The sequence below is a fragment of the Macaca thibetana genome, chromosome 2, assembly GCF_024542745.1.
Source record: "Macaca thibetana thibetana isolate TM-01 chromosome 2, ASM2454274v1, whole genome shotgun sequence".
NCBI classification, from domain to species: Eukaryota; Metazoa; Chordata; class Mammalia; order Primates; family Cercopithecidae; genus Macaca; species Macaca thibetana.
In genome coordinates, this window is record NC_065579.1 from 566,281 (window position 1) to 591,926 (window position 25,646).

The following is a 25,646-nucleotide window of genomic DNA, read 5'->3' on the forward strand; positions in this document are numbered from 1 at the left end:
CTTCATAGGAAATAGCAATAGACTTAGAATTAGAGAAAGTATGAATACAATTCATTTATTTAAAAATTGCCACAGTGACCTCTAAAATACAAAATGGATTTCGCTTCCAGGCTTAAAACCCTTCAGGGGCTTCCTACAGCACTTAGAAGAAAACAATCCTGTCTGCCTGTCCCAGCACCTGTCCCCCAACAGTGTCCACTGAGGGGGGTCCTGAAGCAACAGGCGCACATGGCTTCTGCCTTCGCGAGCTCTCCCCACATCTCTGTATTTGGCAACAGCCTATCAATGTTCAGCTAACGTTTCACTTTTTCAAAGCGGTCTTCCTTGCTCAATAGATCCACAAGGTGTTTCTCTTTTATTCTCCTCTACGTTACAACACTCTATTTATTTTCTACAAAGTATTTATCGTACTTTGAAATCACATATTTATTTGCAGGAACATTTAATACCTGTCTCCCTCTGCAATCCGTAAGTTCCATGAGGCAGGTACACATCTGTATTTTGTTTACCTCGTCTGTTGGCCACTCAAATATTCACGAAATGAATTAATGCAATATAGCAATTGTGAAGGAAGGTTTCACTTTCTTGAAAAAGAAGAACTTAAGGCCAGGCGCAGTGGCTCATGACTGTCATTCCAGCACTTTGGGAGGCCAAGGCAGGTGGATCACCAGAGGTCAGGAGTTCAAGACCAGCCTGACCAACATGGCAAAACCTTGTCTCTACTAAAAATACAAAAATTAGCCAGGCGGGTGGCGCACACCTGTAGCCTCAGCTACTCAGGGGGCTGAGGCAGGAGAATCACTTGAACTCAGGAGGCAGAGCTTGCAGTGAGCTGAGATTACGCCACTGCACACCAGCCTGGGCAACAGAGCGAGACACCGTCTCAAAAAAAAAAAAAAAAAAAAAAAAAAAAAAAAAAACCTGAAGATACTGCTTTTTCTTCTAACAAATCTAGGAGAAGTTAGTATAACTAATTCATATGTATCAAAGGACCATTGCTGAGGTGTTAAACATCCATCTATCAGTCAAAACACGAGCTGAGGCCAGGCACAGTGGCTCACACCTGTAATCCTAACACTCTGGGAGGCCGAGGCAGGCAGATCACCTGAGGTCAGGGGTTCGAGACCAGCCTGGCCAACTTAGTGAAACCCCTGTCTCTATTAAAAATACAAAAATTAGTTGGGTGCAGTGGCACACACTTGTAGTCCTAAATACTTGGGAAGCTGAGGCAGGAGAATCACTTGAACCCAGAAGGCAGAGGTTGCAGTGGGCCAAGATCCTGCCATTGCACTCCAGCCTGGGTGACAGAGCAAGACTCTGTCACAAAAAAAAAAAAAAAAAAAAAAAGACTAGCTGACTCCCTTTGAAGTCAGCGAATCTCAAATCTAATCTCACCTAGATTTGAGAATGTTACATACAACCTATTCTGAGACATATGGCAATTCCTGCTGCCTTTAATTGACTTGTCTGGTGTGTGACAGGCAATCTTCTGCATATATAACTTTTCATTTCAAAGCTGAGCTGCTTCACGGGAAAGTTTTTGAAATCTTTTGTAAATAAAGAGAACTCTGAATTTCTAAGTGATATTTAGCTAAGTGAATTACATATAACAAATGATACGACAATTAGATGAATAGTCATTATTAACACCTTTCTTAACAGTTTTAGCACATAGGTCCTAAAATTAAAGTTCAAATTGTTTCCTTAGAGTGGTAGTCACCTGCAAAGAAAATTCTCTTGACAGTGGACTTACCATTATTATTATTATTATTATTATTATTATTGTTTTTTGGACACAGGGTCTGGCTCTGTGGCCCAGGCTGGAGTACAGTGGCACAATCACAGCTCTCTGCAGCCTCTGCCTCCCAGGCTTACGCAATCCTCCCATCTCAGCCTCCTGAGTAGCTGGGACTACAGGCGCACGCCACCACGCCTGGCTAATTTTTGTGTGTTTTGTAGAGACAGAGTTTCACCATGTTGCCCAGACTGGTCTCAAACTCCTGAGCTCAAGTGATCCACCCGCCTCAGCCTCGCAAAGAGCTGGGATTACAGGTGTGAGCCACTGTGCCCAGCCATTTTGTTTTTCCTTTTTTGTGGGGGACAAGGTTTTGCTCTGTTGCCCAGGCTGGAGTGCAGTGGCATGATCACAGCTCACTGAGCCTCAACCTCTCAGGCTCAAGCAATCCTCCCACCTCAGTCTCCTGATAGCTGGGACCACAGGTGTGTGCCTCCATGCCTGGCCAATTTTATTTTTTGTCAAGATGAGGTCTCACTATGCTGCCCAAGCTGGTCTCAAACTCCTGGGCTGAAGTGATCCTCCCACCTCAGCCTCCCAAAGACCTGGGATTCCAGGTGTTAGCCACCGTACTTGGCTCACTTGACAGTAGACTTTTTCTTTGGAATTTTGGCAAAAACAACAGGCTCAAAATGGAAGAGGAACCGCAGGGAGAAAAGTCAAACGAAGTGCTTCACTTTTCTTTCACTTTGACTAAAAACTTGGGTTATCACATTAATAACAGTCTAATCACGGCCTCCTAACCACACTCCAAATCCAGGCAGCGTGCTATTCCTGTCTACCAGAGGCAATCTGGCAAATCCAAGATTCCTGTAATCTTAACACTAAAAACAGTTTGCTTTAAAAGTTCCCATATTCGATCTTGGAAACTCAGTCCCAGAGGAAAGTTACCTGTCCATGTCTGCTTCCTAAAAACAGTTTGCTTTAAAAGTTCCCACATTCGATCTTGGAAACTCAGTCCCAGAGGAAAGTTACCTGTCCATGTCTGCTTCCTAAAAACAGTTTGCTTTAAAAGTTCCCACATTCGATCTTGGAAACTCAGCCCCAGAGGAAAGTTACCTGTCCATGTCTGCTTCCTAAAAACAGTTTGCTTTAAAAGTTCCCACATTCGATCTTGGAAACTCAGCCCCAGAGGAAAGTTACCTGTCCATGTCTGCTTCCTAAAAACAGTTTGCTTTAAAAGTTCCCACATTCGATCTTGGAAACTCAGCCCCAGAGGAAAGTTACCTGTCCATGTCTGCTTCCTAAAAACAGTTTGCTTTAAAAGTTCCCACATTCGATCTTGGAAACTCAGTCCCAGAGGAAAGTTACCTGTCCATGTCTGCTTCCTAAAAACAGTTTGCTTTAAAAGCTCCCACATTCGATCTTGGAAACTCAGTCCCAGAGGAAAGTTACCTGTCCATGTCTGCTTCCTAAAAACAGTTTGCTTTAAAAGCTCCCACATTCGATCTTGGAAACTCAGTCCCAGAGGAAAGTTACCTGTCCATGTCTGCTTCCTAAAAACAGTTTGCTTTAAAAGCTCCCACATTCGATCTTGGAAACTCAGTCCCAGAGGAAAGTTACCTGTTCATGTCTGCTTCCTAAAAACAGTTTGCTTTAAAAGTTCCCACATTCGATCTTGGAAACTCAGTCCCAGAGGAAAGTTACCTGTCCATGTCTGCTTCCTAAAAACAGTTTGCTTTAAAAGTTCCCACATTCGATCTTGGAAACTCAGTCCCAGAGGAAAGTTACCTGTCCATGTCTGCTTCCTAAAAACAGTTTGCTTTAAAAGTTCCCACATTCGATCTTGGAAACTCAGTCCCAGAGGAAAGTTACCTGTCCATGTCTGCTTCCTAAAAACAGTTTGCTTTAAAAGTTCCCACATTCGATCTTGGAAACTCAGTCCCAGAGGAAAGTTACCTGTCCATGTCTGCTTCCTAAAAACAGTTTGCTTTAAAAGCTCCCACATTCGATCTTGGAAACTCAGTCCCAGAGGAAAGTTACCTGTCCATGTCTGCTTCCTAAAAACAGTTTGCTTTAAAAGTTCCCACATTCGATCTTGGAAACTCAGTCCCAGAGGAAAGTTACCTGTCCATGTCTGCTTCCTAAAAACAGTTTGCTTTAAAAGTTCCCACATTCGATCTTGGAAACTCAGTCCCAGAGGAAAGTTACCTGTCCATGTCTGCTTCCTAAAAACAGTTTGCTTTAAAAGTTCCCACATTCGATCTTGGAAACTCAGTCCCAGAGGAAAGTTACCTGTCCATGTCTGCTTCCTGCTGACAATAGGCTGCATAAGAGATGATGTTTTCTTGGCTGCACCTCTCGGTGGCCAGAGCACCAACGTAAAGAACAAAGTCTGCGTCTGAGATGCCTTCTTGGTCTGGCACACCCACTGCTCGATGAGGCCACTTACCACCGCGGTAGACCCTGCATTGCTGCACCCACGGGGGACACCAGAAAGCCAGAACAGACACAAAGTTAGATGTAGTGGCATTTAATCTTACAGTAAAATCTACACTATAAACACAGTACAATTTAATCTTTATTATCCCTAAACTTTTATCAAAATCCATACCTCCCTGTCCACTCAATACTTAGCTCTAATTCTGAATTTATTTTACTGAAATGTCCACTTTACATAAAATGATCATAAACCTATAACTTCAATTAAATAATTGGTATTGACAAAGGAAGGCCAACCAAACAGGATGCTGAAAAGACAGAAATATAAAAGGTTTTAAAACTCTGAAACTAGATGAAGGGATTTCCCTAAAAGAAACTTTTTTTTTTTGCAACTTTCTTTGAATCTATAATTAATTCTAAACTAAATGGTAAAAAAAAATTTATCTAATAGAAATATATTTCCTATTATAATGTAATTCACATCTTGTTAAAAATTCAAATAATATAGGGTAGGAGTCATCTCCCCTTGTTTCTAATCTTCCAAGCAAATCTTTTATTATTAAAAACATTTTCTTTTTGAGGCAGAGTCACTCTGTCACTCAGGCTGGAGTGTAGTGACGTGATCTCGGCTCGGCTCCTGCCTCAGCATCCCGAGTAGCTGGGATTACAGGCGCCCACCACCATGCCCAGCTAATTTTTATATTTTTAGTAGAGACAGGGTTTCACCATGTTGGCCAGGCTGGTCTCGAACTCCTGAACTTGTGATCTGCCTGTCTCGGCCTCCCAAAGTGCTGAGATTACAGGCGTGAGCCACCGTGTCTGGCCTAAAATATTTCTTAAATATATATAGACGGGGTCTCACTATATTGACCAGGCTGGTCTCGAACTCCTGGCCTCAAGCAATCCTCCCATCTTGGCCTCCCAAAGTGCAGGGATTAAGGGATTACAGGCATGAGTCATGGCGCCCTGCCCAGCAAATCTTATTTGCCTCTGTAATGGTCACTTTTTTGAAAGCTACTTCTATCAAAATTCCCAAGTAATCATAATCTCCAAATTAGAAACAGAAAAATCAGTAAATTATTATTTTAAGGTGTAAGCAATGCTTGTAGAGAGAGGAAAAAAAACAACAAATTCTCATTTCATTTAATAGAAAATACACATTGTTTATTCTTCCTTCTCTAACACATGCATTTATGATTTTTAAAATCAATTACTTTAGGGAGTGGGAGCTAAGGAAATGCTGGTCAAAGAATACATGTTTATAGTTAGAAGGAATAAGTTCAAGAGATCTATTGTAAAGCACAGTGACTATGGTTAATGACAATATTGCTGTATTCTTATTTATTTGTTTAGTTTACTTTAGTTTTGTTTTGTTTTGAGCCGGAGTCGAAGTCTTGCTCTGTCGCCTAGGCTGGAGTGCAGTGGTGTGACCTGGGCTCACTGCAACCTCTGCCTCCTGGGTTCAAGCTTCTCCTGCCTCAGCCTCCTGAGGAACTGGGTTTACAGGCACCCGCCACCATGTCCGGCTAATTTTTGTATTTTTAGTAGAGAGAGGGTTTCGCCATGTTGGCCTGGCTGGTCTCGAACTCCTGACCTCAGGTGATCCACCCGCCTCAGCCCCCTCAGTGCTGAGATTACAGGTGGGAGCCATTGTGCCCGACCTTCTAGTTTTTTTTTTTAAGCAATAGCTTAGCTTAGGCATAGTCTGAGATATTCTTATTTATCTATTTATTTTTGAGACAGGGTCTCACTCTGTCACCCAGGTTGGAGTACAGTGAGAAGATCACAGCTCATTGCAACCTCCACATCCCCAGCTCAGGCAATCCTCCCACCACAGCCTCCCAAGTAGCTGGGACTACAGGTGCACACCACCACTCCTGGCTAACTTTTTATATTTTTTGTAGAGACAGGGTTTCACCATGTTGCCAAGGCTGGTCTTAAACTCCTGGAGTGAAGTAATCTGCCTGCCTCGGCCTCCCAAAGTACTAGGACTACAGGTGTAAGTTACTGTGCCCAGCCTAAATTTTTTATTTTTTTGATATAAGTAATATATGTTCAATATGAGAAATCAGAACATCACAAAAATCTCCAGAACTTACAAAAGAAAAACACTTTCCCCAACAATCTCTTAAAGAAACGATTAACATTTTTATATGTATCCAGATTTAACATGTGTATACTTCCAGATTGCTTGATAATTTTTTATTGTCTGTGTTTCTATACTTTCAAATAAAATGGACTACCTGTGCATACTGATTTGCAACCTTTTTTTTTCATGTAAGAGCTTAAATATCTTTCCAAGTCAGTACATAGAGATCTCCTTCACTTTTTAACAACTGCAAAGTATTCCACTACATGGTTATACCACAGCCTAATAGGCAAAACTAATACCCTAAATAGGCATATTTATAGTTTTGCAAAGAACACCTTTAAACATATATTACATAGCCATTAGTATTTTATGGAATAAACTTCTAGGTTGGCTTGAAGCATACATATTTTTTATCTTAAGAGATGTCAGACTGTCCTTTAAAAAACTGAGGTATATGCCTTGCTAAAAGATATTCTGGAAGACAAGACAACGTTCTAAGCTAAACTGACTCAGCAGACCAAGATAAATGGGGCAGGGAGGTCTCTGGGAAGCAGTGAAGAAAGAAAATACCATTCAACTCACTTGAAAGCTAATGAAAGAATAAAATCAGCACATCTGTGATTACTTTTTGTAGACCAAGGAAGCTACTAGACTTTGAACTTGAATCTGTAAAAATTTTGGGACACTCACAAATTCAAAATCTCAAGTGTAAAAGTGCTGCCAAGAGCAGGGCGAAATACCTGGAGATGTTCCTCTGGAACAACAACGGGGCCGCATCTCGTGTGCGTGGCGCACTCCCCGGTGCAGTACCTGTGAGGGTCGTTTTCCTTCCGGAGGTATTGGTTTGTTGCACATTGTCTTCAGTTCATTTGTACATCAAAGTTTAAAGACAAAAAAGAGAATATTTTATAGCAGTTAAAAACATGGTAATCAACTGGTAGCTGCTATATTACTTCATTAATAATGTTACTATTTTAGTTAGGAAAGTAGTTAAGAAAGAATTCGGGTTCTATAGGAAATCCTCTTGATTTGTGTTTTTAAACACCCAAATACTTCATAAAGCCAACACTGTATACACATGAACGAGGGGAAAAGGTGATCTGGAGAACAGAGGACAACTAACACCCAGAAAAAATGCAGTAGACCATCTCACAATGAAAGGTCAGGGAAAGAATGATTATCCAGCAGGCACTTTTTTTATTCTTTTTAAATACCTTGCAGTTTGGTCTCTAAGAACAAGCATAATAAAGTTATAGTATAAGTTTCATACCTTGTCATATTCATAGATAGGGAGAGGCAGAGTACTAAATGGCTGAAGAAAACCATCTGTGTTGAATGTGGCATACCTGCTAAGTAAGATGGTGCCCGCAGGTCGACGGACCTGAAAAGTCTTCTCTAAATAAGAAATAGCTTGTGGGAAAAGCTTGTTCTAAATAAAAGTTAAAAAAAGAAACAGAATTATAAGGAAGATATAAATTATATTTTAAACAAGCAAATACAGCATATTAATGAAAAAAGCCTTATAATTCTGGAATACAGATACTAGTCAAGGTTGTATGGTAAGGCGTAGGAAGAGAGGAAGCCTAGGAGGAAAAGAATTTCCCCCGTTTTCTAGTTCAGCTTGGGAAAACAGCACCAGGCAGAAATTTCTTTCCCTAGTCCCACTTAAATAGAAAGCCAGAAAACATTTATCTCAACTGTTTTTAATTTTTAATTAAATATTAACTTCCTTCAATACTACACCTTTAACAAAACTGCAATATATCTCAACTATTAATCTAGATTACTATGAATGATGGACTGACTTAGATGATTCCAACAGTAAGATAGTTTATGTAAAGAAAATCTTACCTTTCATTAAACTCACCAATTTCTGTGGCCCATGGTGAGCTGGCTTTGTGTGTGTGCATGTGTGTGTGCCTGTGTGCATGCGTGTATATGCGTGGGTGTTTGCGTGTGTGTGCGTGTGTGTGTGCACATGTTTGTGTGTGTGTGCGCGTGTGTGCATGTGTCTGCACGCATGTTTGCGTGTGTGTGCGTGCATGTGCGTGTGCGTGCGTGCATGTGCGTGCATGCGTGCGTGCCTGTGTGCATGTGTGTATGTGTGTGGGTGTGTGTGTCTCCATACGGTTAAAAATCTGATGTGGTTATCAAGTCAATCAATTCTCAGGAAAATAAACATTTCCACCAAAAGAACAGTGTTCTCAATGTGTTTCAAAAATTGTCTTTTTCACCCTATTCTCTGCATGATTTGCTCCCCAAAAACTTGAGAAAGCAAGCAAAAAAACGAGACTGATTAATTTAATGCCAAATACCAACAAAGTTTTCATGAGTGCATCACAAAGACACCTTTTGTGAAATGATAAACACTTTCACTACCAACACCTTTTATTCAGTCACAAGAGTCACGTATATATTTTTCTTTACTGAAGTAGAATTTGCATACAATAAAATTTTAAGTGTCCAATTCAAGTTACGAGTATTTATTACATACCTTTACAAGATTTTTTTTCTCAGGGAGCAACCTGAAAATAATGACATAAAAACATAAGAATTACCTCTCAGAGGCGTAGCACATGTAATCAAGAAACAACCACAAAAATGGGCAACCAGCAGGCCTTGGGGCTGCTCTGCCTATGGAGTAGCCATTCTTTTATTACTTTACTTTTCTAATAACCTTGCTTTCATTTTACTGTATGGATTTGCTTCTAATTCTTTCTCGTGAGAGATCCGAGAACCCTCTCCTGGAGTCTGAAGCGGACCTCTTTCCCGTAACACTAGTACTTATTGAAGAGTACCTTCCAGGTCTGTTACTGTCCACGTCCAAGTAGATCCACATTTGTTCTGTTTAAATTATTCATGATTTACCAGGAAAGGGAGATGGTCAAAGAAAATTATTCATAATGTATAGGCTTTAATCATATCCCATATTTTCATATTTTCAGACTAAAATGCATTTTCAGCTTAATTCTGAAGCTACACTAGTCCTTTTTAAGTTTTATCTATGAATTTTTAAAACTTCAGGTAACAGATGAAAATACATTTAACATTTAGATTAATAATGAAAAAGACAATAAAATGGTGTACTTACTCTTCAACACTTTTATCATAAACAGTCTTGATTCTTAAATGCTCATCAACATCTCTCTTGACCACATGATTTGCCTTAAGATGAACTTTATTTATAACCTGAAAAAAGGGAACAGATTTGAAAACTTTTTAAGACATAGAGATTAACCCATTGCGATCCAAACTTAAAATTAATGAACTAAATTTCAAGTGTAACACCCAGAGAAAAAGTTCCCTGGCCCATATTCCACCGTTTCAGCATTCTTGAACCTCAAAGATCTCCCAAACAAGCACTACCATTTGGAAGGTAAGTACCATAAATTCAAGTCACATGACTAAATCATTATGGATACAGTAGTTGCCAAAAAGTTTTTAGAGTTCTCTGTCACTTATTTGTAGTTTCTTATATAAATTCTAGTTTTGCCAAATTGAGTCTCGAGAAAATGACAGGAAGAGACCAAAAATATCTTCAATTACTTTAAAAGAGGACAAAAATTTATTTATGAAAGAATTTTTCATTTTGAATTTTTTCTCCAGTTCTCATTTACCATTTACACGATTTTTTCAGGGATGAATAAAAGAAGACAAGAAAGGTCTCCGCAGTATCAACACTTTATGAAACTCTTGATGTACGAAAGAAAAAATTGTGTTAGCTTAACTAAAAGTAAGCTATATACTATCTCATTCATATAATTCCAGCAATGGACAACCACATTTTCATTTTTATACTATTTCTGCAGATTTATACAAGAAAATAAAATTTTATATTTTGTAAAAAACAACTATATGTTTGATCTATTAACATAATATAGTGACAGTCATAGATTTTCACAATACTTATTGCCTGCTCTGCTACAATGGCCTGACACCCTACCTCCAGTCTTTTACTCATTCTATTCCAACCTGTCTCCAGGTAACAGATTATTTTATGGCCCTTAAAAAACCATCAGAGGCCGGGTACGGTGGCTCACACCTATAATTCCAGCACTTTGGGACTTTGGGAGTCCAAGGCAGGCAGATCACAAGATCAAGAGATCAAGACCATTCTGGCTAACGTGGTGAAACCCCGTCTCTATTAAAAATACAAAAACATTAGCCAGGCGTGGTGACGCGTGCTTGTAGTTGCAGCTACTTGGGAGGCTGAGGCAGGAGAATTGCTAGAACCCGGGAGGTGGAGCTTGCAGTGAGCTGAGATCGCGCCATTGCACTCCAGACTGGGCGGCAGAGCAAGACTCCGTCTCAAAAAAAAAAAAAAAAAAAAAAAAAAAAAAATCAGAAATGTCTGAGCACAGCAAATGGATATGGTACATTTTAGGAACCCATTGCATGAGTAACCTCCCTGCAGATAACACATTACAAAGTCCAGACAAAATATACTGTCTGACAGTATTTGGGGGAGGGAGAAAGACAGGTAGAATCTGGAAGAATCTACCCTTGGAATACAGGAATTATATCTCTGAGATGTGCAAGTCTAACTTTTGTTTGAGAGCACTACCCAATCTGTGCCTCCTGGAGTGGCAGGAGGTCACAGCTTCACTGGCTTGAGGAGCTACAGCAAAATGTTCAGAACTTGTATCACCAGAAAATTAGAAGTTAGAGATGAAATCTTGCAAGAGAAGAAGCCACAGAAGGTACCCCAAAATCTGCATATGAAACCCAGTCAAGTATTTGACTGACCACCAAATTCCCTGGCTGACAATGAAATTACATATGTATGAGATAAAACCTAGCAAAGAATAAATGTTGCCAACAACAGGAGATAGACTTTGGAATTTTGAACACAGTTAAGTTAAACGCCAGCTACAAAAAAAAAAAAAAAAAAAAAAATTCTTCAGAGAAATACAACAGAATCCAGAGACTTTACAATGTATTATCTATGGTGTCCATTATTTAATAAAAAAATCAGCAGCAATGAGAACAAAATGAAAATGAGATCCACAATGGGGGAAAAAGCAGGGAATAGAAACAGACCCTAAGATGACCTGAATTTAAACAATTACTTTAATACAGCTTAAATGTGTTCAGGAATTTCAAAGAAAACATATACATAATGAGTAAGCAGACAGTGAACCTCAGAAGAGAAACTATGAAAAGAACCAAAGAAAAAAGAGCCAAATGGAAATTCTAGAGCTTAAAAGTATAACAACTAAAATGAAAAATTCATTGGGGCCAGGCATAGTGGCTCACGCCTGTAATCCCAGCACTTTGGGAGGCCAAGGTGGGTGGCTCACTTGAGTTCAGGAGTTCCAGACCAGCCTGCCCAACAGGGTGAGACCCTGTCCCTACTAAAAATACAAAAATTAGCCAGGTATTGTGGTGCACACCTGCAATCCCAGCACTCAGGAGGCTGAGGCATGAGAATTGCTTGAACCCGGGAGAGAGAGGTTGTAGTGAGCCAAGACTACACCATCACCCTACAGGCTGAGCGACAGAGCGAGACTCTTGTCTCAAAAAAAATTTTTTTTCACTAGAAAGAATTAAAAGAAGATTGGAGACGGCAGAAGCATCAGTGAACTTGAAGATAGATCTAGATATTATCCAATCCAAAGAAGAGAAATGAAAAAGACAAAACAAACAAACAAACAAAAAAAAACATAGCCTCAGAGAATGGATACCAAGCAGTCTAGCAGATATGTCATTAGAGTCCTACAAGGACAGGAGAAATTAGGAGATGGAGTATATATTTGAAAAAAATAACAGCTAAAAAAATTCAAATTTGGTGAAAGACATCAACTTATAGATCCAAGAAGTTCACTAAACCTCAAGCAGGATGAAAAACAAACAAGCTGGGTACAGTGGTTCACGACTGTAATCCCAGCTACTCGGGAAGCTGAGGCATGAGAATCACTTGAACCCAGAAGGCGGACATTTTAGTGAGCCAGGATCGTGTCACTGCACTCCAGCCTGGGGAACAGAGTGAGACTCTGTCCCCCAAAACAAACAAACACCCAGGTGCATAATGGGCAAACTTGTGACATCTAAAAATAAAGATAAAATATTGAAAGCCATGAGAGAAAAACAACACATTTGATATGGTTTGGCTCTGCATCCCCAACCAAATTTCATCTTGAATTGTAAACCCATGTGTCAAGGGAAGGAGGTGACTGGATCGTGGGGGTGTTTCCCATGCTGTTCTCATGATAGTGAGTGAGTTCTCACAAGATCTGATGGTTTTATAAGCCTCTGGCATTTCCCCTGCTTGCACTTCTCTCTCCTGCCACCATGTAAAGAAGGTCCTTGCTTCTCCTTCACCTTCCGCCATGATTGTAAGTTTCCTGAGGCCTCCCATGTGGAATTGTAAACCTCTTTCCTTTATAAACTACCCAGTCTCAGGTAGTATCTTTATAGCAGTGTGAAAACAGATTAATACAACATTATATATAGGAAGGAAAGAGAAGTACGAATGGCACCAACTTTCTATCAAGAACAATAAAGAACAGAAGACAATGAAATAAACAGTAAAGGGCTAAAAAAAAGAAATTCAACACAGAAGTCTATATCCAATGAAACTACCCTTCAAAAATGAAGAGGAAACAAAGACATTTCAGATAAATCTGAGAAAATTCATCACCAGCAGACCTACACTACAGGAAATGTTAAAGGAAGTTCTTCATGGGAATGGCAATAACACTAAAGGGTAACTTGCTTCTGTAGGAAGGAATAAAAACTACTGGAAATGGTAAATATGTGAATAGATATAAAAGACTATTGTGCAGAAGAGTCAACATAGCAGGTCAGAGATTGCTCTCTGTAGGAATGCCTGCTTGCAAGATTGACCTTTTGCTGGCATCTGGAAGTGTAAACACTTCCCTACACTGATCTAAAACTTCACTAGGTTATAAGGATGGCTCTTTGTGTCTAAACTATTTGCAGAAACAATATGGTTTATGCTGAACATTTACTTGCTTCTAGAGTCTGAAATTTCAGTGGCTGAAATTTTGTCTACATGACCAGCCTCCAATAAAAACCCTGAACTCTAAGAATCAGGTAATCTTCTCTGGTAGACCACACTTTGTGCACGCTGTCACAACTCACTGCTGAAGGAATTAAGCAGGTCCTGAGTGAGTCTACTAGGAGAGGACTCTTGGAAGTTTCTGCCTAATTTCCTCTAGTCATTGTCCCATGATCCTCTTCCCTTTGCTGATTTTACTTTATATGCTTTCAGCGTAATAAATCTCAGTTGTGAGTATGACTACAAGCTGAGTCTAGTGAGGCCACCTAGCAATCACCAAACCTGGAGTGGTCTTGGGAACCCTCAATACAATTATACACACTTCTTTTCTTCTTTTAATTTCTTTGGAGACAAATAAATATTTAAAGCAAAAATTGTAAAATTTTTAATTGTGAAGTTTATTTTTTATTTTTTAAATTTATTTATTTTGGGTTTTTTTTGAGACAGTCTCTCTCTGTCATCCAGGCTGGAGTGCAGTGGCGCAATCTCGGCTCACTGCAACCTCCACCTCCTGGGTTCAAACGATTCTCCTGCCTCAGCCTCCTGAGTAGCTGGGATTACAGGCACCTGCTACCATGCCCAGCTAATTTTTGTACTTTTGTAATTTTAGTAGAGACAGGGTTTCACCATGTTGGCCAGGCTGCTCTTGAATTCCTGACCTCAGGTGATCACCAGCCTCAGCCTCCCAAAGTACTGGGATTACAGGCATGAGCCACGGTGCTGGCCTAATTGTGAGGTTTATAATATATAAAGAAGTAATATATTAATATATTATATTTACAATATTATATTACAACAACAGCAAAATGAATAAAATTATGCTATGGAAAGTTTCCTATATTTAACATGACTAAGTAGATATCATAAGTACACTACATACATTGTAATCACTGGAGCAAACACTCATTATTTTGTATTATACATTCTGCTCAAGTGCGTGTGGGACATTCACCTAGTTAGATCATATTTTGGGCCATAAAACAAACTTTAAGACGTAAAAGAACTGGTAAAAAGATGTTCTCTATCAATAACAAAATTCAACTATAATGCAATTTCAGAACAAAATCTGGGAAATCCCCAAATATTTCTGAAAAATCAAACAACAAACTTCTAAATAACCCTTATTGGGAGAGAAAATTACAAGGGAAATTAGAAAATAGTTACGACTAAATGAAAATAAAATTACAACAAGTTAATATTTGTGGGATACAGCTAAAGTAGTATGTATTTAGAGGAAACTGATAGCTTTAAATGTTTATTTTAGAAAAAAGATCTCAAATTCATGATCTAAGGTTCCACCTTAGGATAATAAGAAAAAAAAATTAAACTCAAAGAAAGCACTAAGGCTGGCATGGTGGCTCATTCCTATAATCCCAGTATTTTGGGAGGCTAAGATGAGAGGATTGCTTGATCTCAGGAGTTCAAGGCTGTAGTGAGCAGTGATCATGCCATTGCACTTCAACCTAGGCGACACAGTGAGATCCTATCTCAAAAAAAAAAAAAAAAAAAAAAAAAAAGACAGAGAGAATATAAACTATCAATGTCAGAAACTACACAGAAGATATCACTACAGACTTTCCAGCCATTTAGAGATGATCATAAAGGAATGTTATGAAAAACTTCATGTCCATAAATTTGACAACTTAAAATGAAATTCTTTGAGAGACATAACTTAATAAAACACTGTCAAGAAGAAATAAATAACCTGAATAGTCCAATACCAAAGTATATGAGTTCATAGTTTATGACTTTCAAAAAAGAGGCCGGGCGCGGTGGCTCAAGCCTGTAATCCCAGCACTTTGGGAGGCCGAGGCGGGCGGATCACAAGGTCAGGAGATCGAGACCACAGTGAAACCCCGTCTCTACTAAAAATACAAAAAATTAGCCGGGCGCGGTGGCGGGCGCCTGTAGTCCCAGCTACTCAGGAGGCTGAGGCAGGAGAATGGCGGGAACCCGGGAGGCGGAGCTTGCAGTGAGCCGAGATCGCGCCACTGCACTCCAGCCTGGGCAACAGCGTGAGACTCCGTCTCAAAAAAAAAAAAAAAAAAAAAAAAAAAAAAAAAAAAAAAAAAAAAGAAAATTCCAGACTGAGATGGCTTAATTAGTGAATTCTACTAAACACTTAAGGAAGAAGCAACATTGATTCTACAGAAACTCTTCCTGAAAATAGAAGAAAATGAGACATGTCCCAAGTCATGCTATGAGACCAGCATTATCCTGATACCAAACCTGTGTTGCGGGAAGTCAGGGACCCCAAATGGAGGCACCAGCTGGAGCCATAGCAGAGGAACATAAATTGTGAGTATTTCATTTTAATATGGACACATGCCAGTTCCCAAAATTAATACTTTTATAATTTCTTACACCTGTCTTTACTACAATCTCTGAACATAAATTATGAAAATTTCATGGACATTTATCAGTTCCCAAATAATACTCTTATAATTTCTTTTTTCTGAGATGGAGTCTCACTCTGTCGCACAGGTTAGAGTGCAATGGCATGATCTCAGCTCACTGCAAGCTCCACCTCCTGGGTTTACACCATTCTCCTGCCTCAGCCTCCCGAGTAGCTGGGACTATAGGCACCCGCCACCACACCCAGCTATTTTTTTTTTTTTTTTGTATTTTTAGTAGAGACAGGGTTTCACCGTGTTAGCCAGGATGGTTTCGGTCTCCTGACCTTGTGATCTGCCCGCCTCAGCCTCCCAAACTGCTAGGATTACAGGCGTGAGCCATCACCCCAGCCTACTCTTATAACTTCTTATGCCTGTCTTACTTTAATCTCTTAATCCTGTTATCTTCATAAGCTGAGGATATACGTCACCTCAGGACCACTGTGATAATTGTATCTAACTGTATAAATTGATTGTAAAACATGTGTTTTTGAACAATATGAAATCAGTGCACCTTGAAAAAGAACAGAATAACAGCTATTTTAGGGAACAAGGGAAGACAACCATAAGGTCTGACTGCCTGCAGGGTCGGGCAGAATACAGTCATATTTTTCTTCTCGCAGACAGCCTATAAATGCATGTGTAAGTAGGGAAGATATCACTGAATTATTTTCCTAGCAAGCAATATTTAAGACCCTGGGAAAGGAATGCATTCCTGGGGGGAGGTCTATAAACAGCTGCTCTGGGAGTGTCTGTCTTATGCGGTTGAGATAAGGACTGAAATACGCCCTGGTCTCCTGCAGTACGGTCAGGGTTATTAGGGTGGGGAAAAAATCCCACTCTGGTGAATTTGAGGTCAGACTGGTTCTCTGCTCTCGAACCTTGTTTTCTGTTAAGATGTTTATCAAGACAATACATGCACAGCCGATCACAGACCCTCATCAGTAATTCTAATTTTGCCCTTGCCTTGTGATCTTTGCTTTGCCCTTTGCCTTGTGATCTTTACTGGCCTCAGAAGCATGTGATCTTTGTTCTCCTTTTTGCCCTTTGAAGCATGTGATTTTTGTGACCTACTCCCTGTTCGTACACCCCCTCCCCTTTTAAAGTCCTTAATAAAAACCTGCTGGTTTTGTGGCTCAGGTGGGCATCACAGTCCTACCAATATATGATGTCACCCCCAGAGGCCCAGCTGTAAAATTCCTTTCTTTGTACTCTTTCTATTTCTCAGCCAGCTGACACTTAGGGAAAACAGAAAGAACCTACGTTGAAATATTGGGGGCGGATTCCCCTGATAAACCTGAAGTTATTATTACAGAAGAAAACTACAGACCAATATCCTTGCAAGTAGTTGGTAAAAAACACAAATATAAAATAGAAAAAATAAAATTAAAAAAAACTACAGATCAATATCCCTTATTAATATAGATATAAATGTGCAATGGCTCACACTTACAATCCCAGAGCTTTGGGAGGCCAAGGTAGGAAGACTCCTTGAGCCCAGTGGTTCCAGACCAGACTGGGAAACACAGCAAGACCCCATATCCACTAAACATAAAAATAAATGAACCAGGTGTTGTGGCTCTCACCTGTAATCCTAGCTAACTGGGAGGCTGAGGCAGGAGGATTGCTTAAGCGAAGTCATTTAAGACTGTATAGTGAGCTATGATTGTGCCACTATACTCCAGCCTGGATGACAGAGTAACATCCTGTCTCTAAAAAAATAAAAATATATAGATGTAAAATCATCAACAAAATATTAGCAATTCAAACCCAGCAAAATATAAAAAGGGTAATAAATCATCACCAAGTGAGGTTCATCTCAAGAATGCAAGGCTGATTTGACATTCAAAAAAATCAATCAATGTAACTCGTAATATAAACAGAGAAAAGAAGAAAAGCCACATGATTGTATCAACTGGTGCAGGAAAGATAGTTAACAAAATTCACCATCCATCCATTATTTTTTTAAAAAACTCTCAGCAAACTAGGTATAGAAGGGAATTTTCTTAATTTTATAAAGCATACCTACCCAAAAACTCCACAATTAATATTTTTAATAGTGGAAGGTAATGTTTTCCCTCTAAGATCAGAAACAAGACAAGGATGTCTACTCTTCCCACTCTTATTCAACATCATGCCCCAGACATGTATGATAATATTACCATTAAAGATGTAATAGGCTGGGCGTAGTGGCTCACACCTGTATTCCCAACACTTTGGGAGGCCGAGGTGGGTGGATCACTTGAGGTCAGGAGTTTGAGTCCAGCCTGGCCAATATGGCGAAACCTGTCTCTACTAAAAATACAAAAATTAGCCAGGCATGGTGGCGGGTGCCTGTAATCCCAGCTAGTCCGGAGGCTGAGGCAGGAGAATTCCTTAAACCCAGAAGGCAGAGGTTGCAGTGAGCCGAGATTGTGCCACTGCACTCTAGCCTGGGCGATGGAGAGAGACTCTGTCTCAAAAATAAAAACATGCAATAAACAAAAGATATATATTGTAATGCCTAAAATGCACAAGCACACATGCATACACACAGGTAAATGTAAGAAAATGAAAAGATACACATGTAAGCTTGAACCACAAGCAAGCTAAATACACCTATTTTCTCTTGAATTAATATAGTCATTATTAGGCTGGAGCACAGTGGTACAAACCTGGCTCACTGCAGCCTTCACCTCCTGGGCTCAAGTGATCCCCCCACCTCAGCCCCCACAAGTAGGTGGGACTACAGGTGCACAACACCACACCCAGCTAATTTCTGTATTTTTTGTAGACACAGGGTTTCACTAAGTTGCCCAGGCTGGTCTTGAACTCCTGAGCTCAAGTGATTTGCCACCCTGGCCTCCAGAAGTGCTGGAATTATAGGCATGAGTGACTGTAGTTGGCCAGTAATTTTTAATAGAGAAAATCTAAAGTATCAATCACCTCAACTTATTAACATGTATAGAAACCTATATTCAGTAAGTATAGAATAGGCCAGGTACAGTGGCTCATGTCTGTAATCCCAGTACTTTGGGAGGCCAAGGCAGGAGGACTGCTTGAGTCCAGGAGCTCGAGACCAGCCCAGGCAACATACTGAGATCCCATCTCTAAAACAATAAAATAAAATAAAAATAACTATAGAATATATATTCTTTATAAGTACATGTGAAAAATTAAACAGGATAGATCATATTCTAAACCATAAATAAAATAATCTCGGCCAGGTGCAGTGGCTCACGCTTGTAATCCCCACACTTTGGGAAACTGAAGCAGGAGGATTGCTTCAAACTGGGAGTTCAAGACCAACCTGGGCAACGTAGCAAGACTCTGTCTCTACAAAACTAAAAATAAAAAATTAGCCAGGTGTGGTGGCATGTGCCTGAAGTTCTAGCTACTCATAAGGTTGAGGCAGGGAGACTGTCTGAATACAGGAGTTCGAGGTAGCAGTGAGCTATGATCATATCACTGCACTCCAGCCTGGGTGACAGAGGGACACGTTGTCTCTTTTTTTTTTTTGAGATGGAGTTTCGCTCTTGTCGCCCAGGCTGGAGTGCAGTGGCACAATTTTGGCTCACTACAACCTCCACCTCCTGAATTCAAGCAATTCTCCTGCCTCAGTCTCCAGAGTAGCTAGGATTAAAAGTGCCCGCCACCATGCCTGGCTAATTTTTGTATTTTTAGTAGAAACAGGTCTCGCCATGTTGGCCAGGCTTGTCTCAAACTCCTGACCTCAGGTGATCCACCTGCCTTGGTCTCCCAAACTGCTGGGATTACAGGCATGAGCCACTGCACCCAACCAAGACCTTGTCTCTTAAAAAACTTTTTTAGGCCGGGTGTGGTGGCTCACGCCTGTAATCCCTTTGGGAGGCTGAAGCAGGCGGATTATGAGGTCAAGAGATCGAGACTATCCTGGCCAACATGGTGAAACCCCATCTCCACTAAAAATACAAAAATTAGCCAGGCGTGGTGGCAGGCGCCTGTAATCCCAGCTACTTGGGAGGCCGAGGCAGGAGAATCGCTTGAACCCGGGAGGCGGAGGTTGCAGTGAGCTGAGATTGCACCACTGTTCTCCAGTCTGGGCAACAGAGCAAGACGTTGTCTCAAAAAAAACAAAAAACCAAAAAAACCAAAAATTTTAACCTAAATGATAATTAAAATGCCAAGTGTCAAAATTTGTGAAGAGCGGATAAAGTTGTACTTAGAAATTTATATCTTTGAGGCCGGGCGCGGTGGCTCAAGCCTGTAATCCCAGCACTTTGGGAGGCCGAGACGGGCGGATCACAAGGTCAGGAGATCGAGACCATCCTGGCTAACACGGCGAAACCCCGTCTCTACTAAAAACACAAAAAATGAGCCGGGCGAGGTGGCGGCGCCTGTGGTCCCAGCTACTCGGGAGGCTGAGGCAGGAGAATGGCGGGAACCCGGGAGGCAGAGCTTGCAGTGAGCTGAGATCTGGCCACTGCACTCCAGCCTGGGCGACAGAGCGAGACTCCGTCTCAAAAAAAAAAAAAAAAAAAAAAAAAAAAAAATTTATATCTTTGAATGTTGACATTAGAAGGAAAAAAAGGTTAAAAAACAGTGATCTAAGTTTCCACCTAATAATATGAGCAAACTAAATCCACAATAAGTAGAAAGAGGAAATAACAAAGAACAGAAAACAATGAAATAGAAACAAACATTAAAGAAAATTGCCAAAGCCAACATGACCAAGTTTATCCCAAAACTGCAATGTTGATTTCCTACTGGAAAAAGCAATGTAATCTACCACAGAACAGTTCATAAAGGGAGAAGCTATATGATTATCTCAATATTTACCAGAAAAAAACAAAAAGCATGTGACAAAATTTGTCCCCATTCAGGATAAAAACCCTCAGGAAACCAGAAACCAAAGGGAGCTTTCTCAGTCTGATAAAGGGAACTATAAAAAAATGTAAAGTTAACATTATACTTAATGGTCAAGGACTGGTCCTAAGATCAGGAACAAACAGCAAGGAGGTGCGCTATCTCACTTTTGCTCAGCCTAGAACTGGATGTCCTCACCAGAGCAATAAGGGGGAAAAAATACATAAATGATACAAAACTACAACAACAAAAATTGTTCCTATTTATAGTTAATACATTGCTAACATAAAAAATTGTAAGGGAGGAAACCCTACTAGAATAAACAAGTTTAGCTAGGTCTCAGAAGACAAAGTTAATATACAAAAATTATTTTTACATACTAGCAGTGTATTTTTACATACTAGCAGCAAACAATTGGAAAACTTTAACCATAATTCCACTAACAACGGCATCAAAAAATAAAAGACTCAGGAAAACATTTAACAAAAAACATGCATGATCCGGTTGGGCACGGCGGCTCATGCCTGTAAGCCTGGCACTTTGGGAGGTCGAGGCAGGAGGATCGCCTGAGGCCAGGAGTTCGAGACCTGCCTGCACTCTGTCTCTACAAAAAATAAAAAATTAGCCAGGTGTGGTGGCACATACCTGTAGTCCCAGCTACTTGGGAGATTAAGGGAGAAGGATCATTTGAGCCCAGGAGTTCAAGCCTGCTGTGAACTATGATTCTGCCACTGCACTCCAGCCTGAGTGACAGAGCAAGACTCTGTCTCAAAACAAAAACAAAAACAAAAAAAGAGAAAAGAAAATGGAAGAAAAAAATGCAAGATCTATACATTGCTGAGAGAAATCATGCATCACCTCAATAAATGGAGAAACATATATTATGTTCATGGATTGAAAGACTTGATACCGTTCGATGTCAATTATCTCCAAATGATCTATAGAGTAAATGCAGTCTGAATCATAAATCCATCAGGATTTTTTGAAGAAACTGAGAAGCTGACTCTAAAATTTATATTGATCTGTCTTTGAGCCTCCCCCTGCTAATAAATACATAAATTTATATGGAAATATAAAAGCCTTAAAATAGTCAAAATCATTTTGAAAAGGAAGAACAAAGCAGGAAGGCTTACAATACTGTCTGATTTAAATATTTATTACTGAGGTACATATGGCAACTGAATACCCATATGGGGCAAAAAAAAAAAAAAAAAAAAGGATCTTGATCCCCTATCTCACATCATATATAAAAATTAATTTGAGATGAATCATAATCCTAAAAGTGAAGGCTTCTAGAACACATGAGAATATTTTTATGACCTGGGGTATTTAAAGATATCTTAGAAAGGACATCTGTTGGTGAGTATATGCAGCAACCATAACTAATATTTTGTTGATGGGGGTGTAAAATGGTACAGTATTTGGAGAAAGGGTTAGTATTTTTTCACCTACCCTTTCACTCAGTAATTTCACCCCTAGGTATTTATCCAAGAACAATGAAAACATATATCCACAAAAATTACGTACAAGAATATTGACAGCAGCTTTATTTATAATAGCTAAAATCTGGAAGCAACCAAAATACCCATCTTTGCACAAGATAACGGAAAAACAAATTGTGATATAGGTATTCAGTGGAATACTCAGCAATTCAAAGGAATAAATTACTATCACATACAACACAAATCTCACAGACATAATGCTGAGCAAATGCCAAATACAGAGGAGTACATACCATATAATTCCATTCATATACACGAAGCTCTAGAATTGGCCAAACTAATCTAGTATTTAAAAAAAAATTAGAAAACTAGTTGCCTGAGGTGGACAGGTGACTGGCACAGGACAGGAGGGAACGTTCTGGAGATGTGGGAATGTTCTACGTTGTGATGGGTTGTATGCTTTATGTGAATGTGCACGGATACATTTGAGGCATTTCAATATATGTAAATTTTACCAAAAACCTTTTCAAAAGAACAGTAACTCAAGTAGGGGGTTGGGGAATGGCTGAAAGTATATGAAACAAGAATGGCAGAACCTTCAAGCTAGGTGTTAAAGCTAGGTGATGGGTCCATGGGGGTTCATTACATTATTCTGATGTTGTTTGTACCGGCATAATAAAAGGTAAAAACAAAACTTCCAAGTTTTAGTTGTGAACAAGTTAAAACGTAAACTGTTTTGGAGCTCTCCACCACCACCAAAAACAAAAAAGTTACTGTAATTCCCAGAAGCATTGAACAGAGGTGTAGTCATTAGCATAACCACAGTGAACACTGTAGTTCCTGCCTATACTCTTGTGTCCACGTTAAAGCAAGGAGAATGGTGAGGACGACAGGGTACTTACATACTCTATGAGGAACCAGGGAAACGTATTAGGGACCAGGACTCTTTCTCTTATTTTAATCCAAATTAAGAGAGAGAAGTGCAGGGTTCTGTGGGAAACTTTTTTTAAAGAATTGAGCCAAAATGCAGTGTCATGATAAAAGCTGCAAAAAAGCTATAAACTCCGAAGTTAATATTTTGGCTCACTTGGTTATGAAGAGTATGCATGTAACATTTTGGGAAATTACCATAAAAATGAGTGTCTTTAGATTTCTGGACTGAACTGAACGTGTGTGTATCAGCATGCAGCCCTGCCCCCAGGTACTCTCCCTCCTTTTCTCAAGGAATATGGATTATCGTGGACCCACCTCTGACCTAAATACTGTGAAGGAATCAAAGTATGAAACACAAACCTCATCCCACGGAACCTTACAATTTAACTGCAAAGGCAAGATACGCCTAAAAAAAATAAGCCATTACCACATAGCAGTACTTGGTTAAATGCTAGGAGGGAGTACAGATACGATGTACTTTTTAATGAAAAGAACATTCCGCTGTGGGAGTTTCGGCAGGCTGCCTTGAGGTTGGGGAACTTGAAATGAGACAAAGTATTTAAGCAGGGAGAAAAATGGGACGGGAGGCCGGCAGGCACTTCCAGAGCAGAGGAATCGGGTAAAGCAAACAGAGTGACGACACAACGTGAAAAGAAACCTGAAGTTTGTCTCCAGTGAGCCCCCAACATCCCCCCAACGCCTCTGTCTGGCTCTCCGTTCAGTATCTTCCCGAAACTTCAGGTCAGCGGTTCCTAAAGCGGTCCCCGGACAAGCATACATCACCAACCAGCTGGGAACGTAAACTGTCAATCTGGGGACTCATCCCAGACCCACTGAGTCACTAAGTGGGGGACTGGGGGCGGCAATCTGTGTTGGACCGTGTGCGTCGGGTGACTGTGATGCACGCTCAAGTTTGAAAAGCACTCCTCCAGGGCTACTGCTAAGCACAACCCTCCGCACCGAAGTGATACTGTTCTGAGCGCCTAACAGCCAACTTGCAGGGTGTAGGGAGCTGAGAGCGGGTCCCAGGCCTGTAAGAGTTCAGGCTCTGCCCCGATTTCGCTTTCTCATCCAGGACACCTTCTCCCAGTCACTACCTCCTACGCCTGCTCCTTCTGGACGACTTTACCCTGACAGGGCCCGCTCCCGCCCCTGTCGCCCTACCTCAGTGTCAGAGGGGACGTGGTGCCGGCAGGGAGGGGAACTGCCCAAGGAGACGGGAGTAGATGTGGCGCTGGCCCGGAGCCCGCCCAACAGGAGTAAAACGCTTCGGACCCACATAGACCCGCTCCAGCGCCACCGGCTCCGGCCCGGGCCTGAGCCTGAGTAACCCGCTCCTCCTCCCCACTCGGCCGCCATCTTCGGGCCGAGCGTCGTTACCATGGAGCGCGTGACGCCTCTGCGCCCGCGCCGGCCCCGCCCCTCGCCGCTCGGGGCAGACGGAGGCCCCCGCCGGCGGAAAGGTGCTTTCCGATTGGACAGCGTCACCCGCTGGAAGTTCGCGGCAGAAGATGAGGGCGGCGATCACGTCCATCGCGTCTCGTTGCGCGAAGCCGGCCAATAAATGCCGTTTGGAGGCCCACGTGAGTGGGGCTGTGGGAGGAAGAAGGGCGCGCGGGCCTTGGCCGTGTGTGGGTGTCTGAGGCAGTTTTCCAGTTCTTTCATTTACCAAAGTGATATGCACCTACTAGGTGCCAGGTGTTTAGACGGACATTCAACCCTCTGCAGAATCTTTCAGTGTAGTCCTCTGTAGGAAAAGGTGAGTGGAATACTTTCATTTACTTATCCTGAGTCACCAACTTTAGGCGCTTTACTTGACTAAAGCCATTTCCTGTAAAAATCAATGATACACACTTTACTATTTTACTCAACTCCATCTTTTAGTTTCCAACCAAGAATTGCCACTGCACCTGAGATAAGGGAGATCCTGGGAGCCGTGAGGAACTACACAAAATGGGAAATTGGGACAAATTCCAGTGGCTCATGACACTAAGAAGTAAAACTACGAACTCAGACACTGAGCTGGAAGTCATGCAACGGGAATTGAATAGGTAAACTACTATACTGGGAAATGAAGGGGTAGGAAAGAAGGAAAACTTCAAGTTACAGACTGGGTGGAGATTACGGACTCAGATATGAGGATGGGGTGGTGTCTTAAGTATTACCATTTTACAAGTGAATAGTCACTAAATAATGTGTGTATCATCCCACAACTAGTGGAAGGTGGGATTCCAAACCACATTTGTAACTTAGGAAACGTGCCCTTTCCGTTACAGTACCACAAATAAACTGCTGTTGTGAATAAAGAGTGGAACCAGTCATCCTAAGCTCCTGGCTGTTACAATAGTGTTACGCTGAGGAAAGGCTGTTTCTTTTTTTTTTGTTTTTGAGACTGACTTTCACTCGTCGCCCAGGCTGGAGTGCAGTGGCGCAATCTCGGCTCACTGCAACCTCTGCTTCCCGGGTTCAAGCGATTCTCCTGCCTCCGCCTCCCGAGTAGCCGGGATTACAGGCGCCCGCCACCACTCCCGACTTTTTGTGTTTTTAGTAGAGACGTAGTTTCACCACGTTGGCCAGGCTGGTCTCAACTTCATGACCTCAGGTGATCCGCCCGCCTCCGCCTCCCAAAGTGTTTGGGATTACAGCCATGAGCCAAAGCTGTTTCAATGGCATAGTGAACAAAATACCAGCCACGCAAGCCCTTTCCTGTAAACCACGGGACTTTGGCAACGGTGACTTAAGTACTTTTGACTTAATTTCGGTA

At 41.0% G+C, this 25,646-nt stretch overlaps 2 protein-coding genes and 1 pseudogene across 3 annotated transcripts in view; 1 reads left to right on the forward strand and 2 right to left on the reverse strand.

The window, feature by feature from the left end:
* The window catches only part of LMLN (leishmanolysin like peptidase), a 78,191-nt gene extending 53,922 nt beyond the window's left edge, over positions 1–24,269 (reverse strand). Inside the window, exons 1-6 of the mRNA XM_050779060.1 lie at positions 24,047–24,269; positions 9,361–9,458; positions 8,764–8,794; positions 7,616–7,698; positions 7,010–7,127; positions 4,031–4,209 (exon numbers count right to left, since the gene is read on the reverse strand). Coding sequence (XP_050635017.1) covers positions 4,031–4,209; positions 7,010–7,127; positions 7,616–7,698; positions 8,764–8,794; positions 9,361–9,458; positions 24,047–24,265 — 728 coding nt within the window. The 5' untranslated portion in view covers positions 24,266–24,269. The remainder of the gene's footprint in view (positions 1–4,030; positions 4,210–7,009; positions 7,128–7,615; positions 7,699–8,763; positions 8,795–9,360; positions 9,459–24,046) is intronic.
* Positions 1–25,646, reverse strand: part of LOC126947940 (60S ribosomal protein L35a-like) — a 111,409-nt pseudogene that overhangs the window by 77,934 nt on the left and 7,829 nt on the right.
* Positions 24,386–25,646, forward strand: part of IQCG (IQ motif containing G) — a 70,997-nt gene continuing 69,736 nt past the window's right edge. The window contains exons 1-3 of one of the 2 annotated variants that reach the window (XM_050779068.1): positions 24,386–24,465; positions 24,574–24,641; positions 24,767–24,933. The gene's annotated coding sequence lies outside the window, so the exon portion shown is untranslated. Of the gene's footprint in view, positions 24,466–24,573; positions 24,642–24,665; positions 24,934–25,646 lie in introns of those variants that run through there. The other variant, XM_050779064.1, reaches the window with a different exon arrangement.